The following is an 8,600-nucleotide window of genomic DNA, read 5'->3' on the forward strand; positions in this document are numbered from 1 at the left end:
CCTAAGGTTCGTTGTCTAGCTGTAATTTGATTGACAGACAATGCGGGTAAAGAAAGACAGCTGTTTATTTGCTCGAGCAAAGACCATAAAGCCAGCAAAAGGCAAAATGGCCCCCCCCTAAGGGTGAGGTGACCTTTTATACTTATTACAACAAGGCAAGACTTTATGGTTAACAAAAAAAAGCAATACTTGGGGGTGCTTTACAAATCTTTGTAACAGCATATTTTTATTAAGCTGAACTAGCACTTTTAAAAGCTAAAAGTTAAGTAACAGTAACATTATAATATGTTAGCAAAACCTTACACAGTAGTAGATACTTCTCAAGGACACAACCAGTGCACCCAGAACAATGGCTTCCCTCTCTTATCTTACTTCTTGCTGTAGCTGATTTTTCAGCGCACAGACACAGATCCACTTTTTAACTCAGAAAATGCTTAATACAGTTAAAATGATTACTTGACACAAGCAAAGGCTTAGCTATCATTCTGCCTTGTGGTCAGCGGCATTGCTAGGCCACAGGTCATGCCTTGTATTCAGCTGTAAAGCTAATACTTTTTAATAATCTAAATTATTGTAAACCTAACAGTATGCTATCAGAAAACTATTCTATTTCAGGGTAATAACAAACCTGCGCACTACATGGGTGATGCCAGAGCAGGCAGGCATGTACTGTCATTGCTATTTGCCCCTCTGTGGCCCAGCCTCTTCCGCAGACATCCTCCATTCCACCCCTAAACTCAGAGCACAACCCCAGCACCCGGCTCCGTGACCTGTTCCACCTCCAGGAGTGCATTAACACCTGGGAGATGGACCTGCACTGCTTTTATTCAGTGGGCTGATGGCATCAAGTGGAGCGGGTCAGCAGACACTTTATGTGATAGCACTAAGATTCAGAATCGCCTGGATCGATTGGGGTCAAGGACTGAAAAAAGGGGAGGCAATTAGAAAGGACACAAGCCCAACGTTGCACTCAGGATAGAGCATGAGGTGTAGACAGAGGAATGGGGTGTGACCAACTGGGCAAAAAGTCCAGGGCAATGAGAGTGAAATGCAGTCCAGCATGTGTCAGCAGGGCAGTATTTGTGCAAGAAAATGCAGAGCATCCCAGGGCGTGTTACTGCGATTGTGTCCGGCAGGTCCCCAGACATGACTCCCACCTGCTCCACGCTGGGGAGGACTGTGCCTGGTCCCAGACACAGCGATTCAAAGAGGATATGGAGGAATTGGAGAGCGTCCAGCAGACGGCAGAAAAGGTTGCTGGAGGTCTAGAAAGTCTGAAACCGGAGGGATGGAGAGCATTTCCTGTGGTGGAAAAAAGACAGGCAGCGGTTTAGATGTGTGTACAGTCCAAAAAGGGCTGCTGAGAGCATGTGGATGAGCTGCCCTCTCTGCTGGTGGGGCACAAGAAGTGGTAGCCTTGAATGGCCACCAAAGAGGAGAAGGTTAGACATCGGGAGGAACACTCTGACCCTAAGGTCCGGCCTAGGTACAGCTCAGTGGAGGGTCTGGGACTTCCCTGCTGGAAGCCTTCAGCTATAGGCTGGACAAACCTCTGTCTGGGGTGGCTTAGACAGAGTGACCCTGCCCTGAGCAGGGTGAGGGACTAGAGGTGCCCCTTTCCTGCCCCCCAGCCCTCTTGTCCTGCGATAAAGAGCTGGAAAACACCACCAGCCCTGGCTCTAAGCTACAGCTCCAGACTGCTGGGGTTTCACTCCCATGAGCACAACCCATGTGTCCACAGTGCCTCTGCAATGTGGTGGTGACTGCATGTGTCAGTCCTCCGAGCTGATGTTCCCAAGCTTTAGGGACACAGTGACCCACTGGGCTGCTCAAGGGCTAGTGTCAGCAGGGCTGTACACCCAGCGTCACCCGGGGTCACTTCTCTTCGGACCATGAGCTCACGTGATGCCACAGCCCTGGGAAGTGCCAGCAGAGAGTCGACAGGGGCTCTGCTGTCAGGGCATAAAGAGGGGGAAGTGGAGGAAGGGGTTTTCTAGCAATCCTTGAGCCAAGACGAAGCTGCCCAGCCAAGTCCTATGGAGGCTTGGATGGAGGCTAGCATGAAGGGCGTTTGGGTGGCAGAAAAGCACTGGGTGGGAGCAATTCCTGGAGCAGGAGTCAGCACTGGGATAGGCAGCGAGAGGAGGGACCTGGGAGGGGCAGAGCGGTGCTGAGCTGACCCTTCCCCAGACCTGGAGGCACTGTCTCGGCCTGGCTCCCTGGGGTCCAGGACAGTCAGCTCATGAGCAGGGTGGTCCTGGCCAAGAGCAACAGCTGGAGACCAAGAGCTGCAGGCCCTGGGCCATGAGGGGCAGGGCACAGCACAGACCTGTTGCAAATGCTGGCAGGACCAGTGTCTCCCATCACTCGTGCCCCTGCCCCGCAGCGCCGACCCCCTCAGCCAGCTTCCCACCGTCAGCCTCCTGCAGGAAGTGGGTGATGGCCACTGCCTTCTCATGCTGGTTAAACCGTTGGAGCTTGTGAACTATTATCTCCAGGCGCCAGCGGCATTCCCGCCTCTCCTGCGTCTCGATGGGGATGGTGTAGCCAGCCTGCAGCTTTTTGGCTGCTTCCTCCAGGTCCCTCCTCTTGTAAATGAGGAACCTCCCGAAGTATAGGCACAGGGCCTGGCGGCACTGCAGACTAAACCCGGGTGCCTCCTGCTCCAGCTTCAGGTACATCTGCTCCTCCCGCCACGGATCTCTCTCTCCATACAGCTCGGCCAGCTGCAGCCTGGAGAGCACACCACCTGAATAGAGAGTGACTTCTTTCTCCAGGGCCTCGATCGCAGCCTGCAGCAGCTCCTCCTTCCTCTGCCCCTCTGCTGTCTTCCATTGCTCCCGGTAAGACCTGGCCAAGGTGTGGTAGAGGAGGTGGTAATCAGGGTCCAGAGAAATTGCTTCTTTCAGCAGCTCTGTGGACCGCTCTGCATTTTTTTTCAGGAAGTAGAAGGATGCCAGACGAATGACTTCAGGGTCAGAGCTGCTCTCCACAGCCTCTGCAATCAGCGCCTCTGCCCTCTGCTGATCCTGCTCTTGAACCAGCCTGGACAAATGCACCTTGGCCCTGTGGTTCTCTGGCTGCTGCTGCACAACCTCTTCCATCTGTCTTGTCGCTTCCATCTTCAGCTCAGGATCTCGGCAGTGGATCCAAGCAGCATAGATGGCCAAGGCCAGCCCAGCGCGGAGCTCCTTGCTGCCTGGGTCCTGCGCTAGGGCCTCTTTGAAGCACTGCCTGGCCTGCTCCCCATGGCGAAATCCAACAGCCAGGAGAGACCAGCCTTTCTGGGCGGAGATCTCGGCAGTCAGAGCTGTGCTCAGAGGGGCTAGGGGGGCCGCCTGCGTGCGCTCCAGGTAGCACGTGGCCTCATCGAGGGAGCCCATGTGGTAGTGCACCCAGGCATAGTTGCCATAGATCAGCAGGGCCCGCGCAGGGGACCCGTCTGGGAAATCCTGTCTCAGCTGCTCTTCAGCATCCCGGAGGCTCTGCAGGGCATCTGGGTAGTGGCCCAGCCTCTGGCAGAGGAACGCCCGCAGGGCCAGGAGCGTGGCCTGGTTGTTGTGGGGCGTGTGCTGGATCTCCACGGCCAGCCGCAACAGGATGTGCTCAGGTTCGAGCTGTCCAGGGGCATCCAGGTCCCAGGTAAAGTGGCACTGCAGAGCCTGCAGCCTGTCCCGCAGACCATCCCAGTCCCTGCACAGAAAGCAGAGTTGTGTTGGCAAGCCAGGCAATTAACAGATCTAATAAAGGCAAGTGACTGGTTACCAGACCACCGTTTTTTTCAGCACTATAAAAAATGAACAAATACCGCTGATTTTTGCATACCAGCCCGCCCCCCGCAAGACTTGTACTTTGTTTTTCGAAAACACACTGTACAAAAAAAGACTTTCAGAGAGTCATGGCTGAATGTGGGACATAGAGTTAATCCTCCTGGAAACACAGAGTGTCCTGGAGGGGTAGCACCCCAGGACACAGTGTGGGAGAGGCAGCAGGAACTACCTGGCGTGGCAGGATGGCCCCAGACATCTGCGAAGGGACTACTGCGGGGTGGGCAAAATGCAGCCTGCGGTCTGGACGCGGCCCACCAGGCCATTCTGGCCTTCCCACAGGGTACCTAAAAAATTTAGAAAATGAATATTTATCTGCCCCTGACTGCCTGTCATGCAGCCCCTGATGGCTTGCCAAAACTCAGTAAGCAGCCCTCCACCCAAAATAACTGTATGCCCCTGTGGTAGTGAGACCATAACTCTGACTCCTTTACTGAAAATCATTCTTTATATATGTGTCTGGAAGCAAGAAAGTGTTGTTTCCATACCACAAGCCCAGTCAAGATACTACAGACTGCATGCAGCAGCTCGCTTGCTCTGAGCAAGCTCAAAGTGCCCAGGCTGTGTGAGGGTTAACACTGGGCTCCACCCATCTGCTTTCAGGGCCATAGAGATGTGGGAACCATCCTGGCTGCCATGAGTCACAGCATCCACTTGCTCCTACGTCCCCTTACTTTTACTTCAGCAAAAGCAAAAGGGAAAGGAAACCAGCTTCCTCACTGAAGAGATACACCCCCATTTTGAGGGAGAAAACTATGCGTATTGTGCAAGGAAATAGGGTATTCCATGAAGCCAAGAATTCCCTTGTGTCTATGGAAGTCTACTCTTTTACTGCATCATAGTCTCATTGGGTAGCACAGGCTGGCAGACTGCGCACCTTGCCCTTTGGTTATACAAGAGACAGGACACGTGCACACATGCACACTCACACACATACCACCCTGCCCTGGCCCTGGCCTTCTCTCTTTGGCTCTGCCAGCCTCTTTTCCCTTCCTCCCATTTAGCCACCTGGACCTGCATATCCAGCAGCCTCAGAAGCCTTCTTCCACCGGCTGTCTGCCGTGACTTGCGGTAGCTTCAGACTCCAACAGCAAGATGCTCAGAGTTGGCTTGCTGCCTGCTGAGCAGAGCTGCATTTCAAGCCTGTCCTTTGGTTAGAGTCACCATGGGCAACTGGTGCCTCCCGAGTCTGGGGGGGCACCAGATCGCTGACGGGGGGGTCCCCCAGCAGCCGATCGCCAAGCCAGCAGCAAAACCGGAAGTGCTAGGGGATCCAGGGGTTGCACGGATGATCTCAGGGGGTGCACGTGCATCTCAGGGGTGCACCCCCTGTGCGTTACCAATGGTCAACACATTGGTTTGATTCCTATTTTGCTGGTTTATGTTTACTGTATTTTCTTGCATACTGCACATACCTTTTCTGAAGAAAACCAGCTGCTGGGTTATGCGTTCTACGCCAGCAATATGAGAACAGCACTTGCCGACATCTAAGGTCCTGGCAGGAGTACTGAAAATAATGTTGCACTCGGATCACAAGGTCCAAACCTGAGCAGGCCGGGCTCCCTCACTGCTGCTACTCAGTTACTACAAGCAAAGATCCTTTTCCTCTCATTCTGCCTTTCAGCAACAAGGCATGTATCCTGATTCTGGGGCATGTTGCATGTGAGAAATTATGGTACTTGGTTACTATTTAGACTGCCTTGAGGGGTTCAGGATCAAAGCCAAGAGTAGGAAGAACTATTCAGTCCTAGCTAGCACTCACATTTGCACTGTCTTATTGAGAGTTATCAAAACTCACAACCATTTTTAGAATGTTATTTCTCTGTTTCACAAAAGTAGTTGACTAACCATATGGCGTAGGATGTGCTTGACTTTAGGAAAGCTAACTTCAGTGTGCTTGGGAGTCTAGTCAATGATGCACTGCAGGATAGGAGTATTGGCAACATGGGAGTCCAGGAAGGGTGGTCGTTCCTAAAGGAAGCGATCCTTCGGGCACAGAGGGAGACTATCCCAGTGCGACGGAAAAGGGGGAAAGGAACCAAAAAGCTTCCTTGGCTAAACAGGGAAATCCAGGGGAGCCTAAGAGCAAAAAAGAAGGCATATAGGTGGTGGAAGCAGGAGGAAGCTACCAAGGAGGAGTGTACTTCCTTGGCCCGCACTTGCAGGGAGGCAGTTAGAAAGGCCAAAGCAACTACAGAGCTGAGGCTGGCAACACAAATTAAAGACAATAAAAAAGTCTCTTTTTAGGTATGTAGGGCGTAAAAGGAAGGTGCAGGGCAGTCTTTTGAACAAGAAGGAGCAAAAGGAAGGTGCAGGGCAGCCAATTGAACAAGAAGGAGCAATTAGTGACAGACAGGGGGACAAGGCTGAACTATGCAATGAGTTTTTTGCCTTGGTGTTCCTGAACAGGGCTCAAGATAAGTCTCCTCATGGGTTCTTAGTTAGGCATCAGAGGGACACCAGCCCACCAACTGCTGATGCTGACTTGGTGCAGAGTCACTTGGGTGGACCGGATGTCAAGTCAGCAGGCCCAGATGAGCTGCATCCGAGGGGACTGAAGGAACTGGCTGGTGTCATAGCAGAACCAATGTCACGGCTGTTGAAGTGCCCGTGGCACTCGGGGCAGGTCCCAGAGGACTGGAAAAGGGCCAATGTGGTCCCTATTTTCAAGAAGGGGAGGAAGGAGGATTCTAGTAATTATAGGCTAGTCAGTCTCACCTCCATCCTTGGAAAAGAATTTGAAAAGATGATGAAGGATCATATTTGTGGGAGTCTAGTGGGAAAAATAATGCAGCAGGGAAACCAGCATGGATTTGCAGCAGGTAGATGATGCCTGAGCAATCTGGTTTCATTTTATGACAGGGTCACAAAACACGTAGATGCAGGAATAAAGGTGGATGTTGTTTTCTTGGATTTTAGCAAGGCCTTCAATAAGGTATCTCATCCTATTCTCATAAATAAATTCAGAGGCTGTGACATAGATGTTTACACACTCCGGTGGGTGGCAAATTGGCTTAGCGGTCGCACCCCGAGAGTGGTAGTAGATGGGTCGGTATCGACCTGGAAGGATGTGGGTAGTGGGGTCCCGCAGGGTGCGGTCCTTGGACCTGTACTCTTCAATGTCTTCATCAGTGACTTGGATGTGGGTGTGAAGTGTACTCTGTCCAGGTTTGTGGACAATACTAAACTGTGGGGGGAAGTGCACACCCCAGAGGGTAGGGAACGATTGCAGGCAGACCTGGACAGGCTAGAAAAGTGGGCAATACACAATAGGATGCAGTACAGCAAAGACAAATGCAGAGTGCTGCACCTAGGGTGCAAAAATATCCAGCACATCTACTGACTGGGAAGTGACCCTCTCAGCAGCACAGAAGTGGAAAGAGATCTCGGAGTCATAGCGGACTCCATGATGAACGTGAGTCGTCAGTGTGATGAAATCAGCAGCAAAGCTAACCTCACTTTATCATGAATCAGCAGATGCATGACAAATAGATCCAAGGAGGTCCAAGATTCCCCTCTATGTGGCATTGGTCAGACTACAGTTAGAGTACTGCATCCAGTTTTGGGCGCCACACTTCAAGAAGGATGTGGATAACCTCAAGAGGTCCAGAGGAGGGCCATTCATATGGTTAAGGGATTGCAAGCCAAGCCCTATGAGGAAAGACTGGGGGACCTGGACCTCTTCAGTCTCCGCAAGAGAAGGCTGACAGGTGCCCTGTGCTGGTAGCTCTAGAAGCTAACCTGCTGAGCAGTCCAGGCTCTCTCTCCACTGTTTTAATACACAGACAGACCTTAGAGAGAGGGAGTTGGCTGTTCACCTGCAGCCAATCAAAAAACAGCATAGAGCTGCACCTTATAGATTAACTCAAGGGTTTTTGACCTTTTTTAACAAGTGTACCCCTTCTGCCTCAAAGTTTCAGCTCACATACCCCTTTATATTCCTGACGGGCTAGCTGGCAGTGACCTACCCCAGGGGTTTTGAAAGGGCAAAAGATGATTGGAGGACTTGGGATTCCCTTTCCTCACCAATCAGGCCCCAGAGACTCACCCCTCATGTCCCCTGATTGGCCCCTTGGGTCACCTGGAGGGGGATAAAAGGGGCAGCCCGGCTGACTCAGGGAAGAGACCAGCGAGGGACCATGAAGAAGGAGCTTCAAAGAGCTGGCAAGAGCTGAGCCAGCGGGGTGGAAGCAGTTGCTCCAGAAGAGCCTGAAGGAGCAGGACCTGCAGGCAGCTGTTGGACTCTCAGCAGCACGGCATGTGGCCGGCAGGAGAGGCTTCCTGCTGGGCTCCAGGATCCCCTGAGAGAGGCTGTGGCCGGCTGTAGAGGCTTCCCGCTTCTGCAAGATCTGAGCAGCGACCTGAGGGGTTCCCAGCTCAGCTTCCAGCTCCTCCAATCAGAGACCAGGCAGCTTGACATGAGGCCAGGGCTCCAGGAAGGTCAAGAGCCCTAGCAGCTTGAAGCAGTACCAGCACTGGTGGCTGTGTTTCTGCCTACCATACAGGAGATCTGAGTTCAAGTCCCAGCTTTGGTGGCAGGGTTGTAGCAGAAAGCTCCCTTTTCCTCTTGCCTAAATTTGCTCTCCCCTCTTTGAATATGTTTTTCCTCTTCTACCTTTTCTTCCTTCCTCTTTCTTTCACTTTAAGATAAGGAATTGTGTTTTAAAATTTGTATGTGTGCATTTTGTATCTCCCCTTGTATTTTGGTATTTTTATCTATTTGTGTGCCATGGCATTACTTTTGTAGCTTATATTTTATACTCCTCACCTTTC

At 51.9% G+C, this 8,600-nt stretch overlaps 1 protein-coding gene across 2 annotated transcripts in view; it reads right to left on the reverse strand.

The window, feature by feature from the left end:
* Positions 1–534: 534 nt before the first annotated feature.
* Positions 535–8,600, reverse strand: part of LOC112548145 (interferon-induced protein with tetratricopeptide repeats 2-like) — a 23,257-nt gene continuing 15,191 nt past the window's right edge. For both annotated transcript variants that reach the window (XM_025192727.1, XM_025192728.1), the window contains exons 2-3: positions 2,330–3,693; positions 535–1,302 (exon numbers count right to left, since the gene is read on the reverse strand). In XM_025192727.1, the coding sequence (XP_025048512.1) occupies positions 2,364–3,693 (1,330 nt within the window). In that variant the 3' untranslated portion in view covers positions 535–1,302; positions 2,330–2,363. The remainder of the gene's footprint in view (positions 1,303–2,329; positions 3,694–8,600) is intronic.

Source organism: Alligator sinensis, unplaced genomic scaffold, assembly GCF_000455745.1.
Source record: "Alligator sinensis unplaced genomic scaffold, ASM45574v1 scaffold1411_1, whole genome shotgun sequence".
Taxonomy (NCBI): Eukaryota; Metazoa; Chordata; order Crocodylia; family Alligatoridae; genus Alligator; species Alligator sinensis.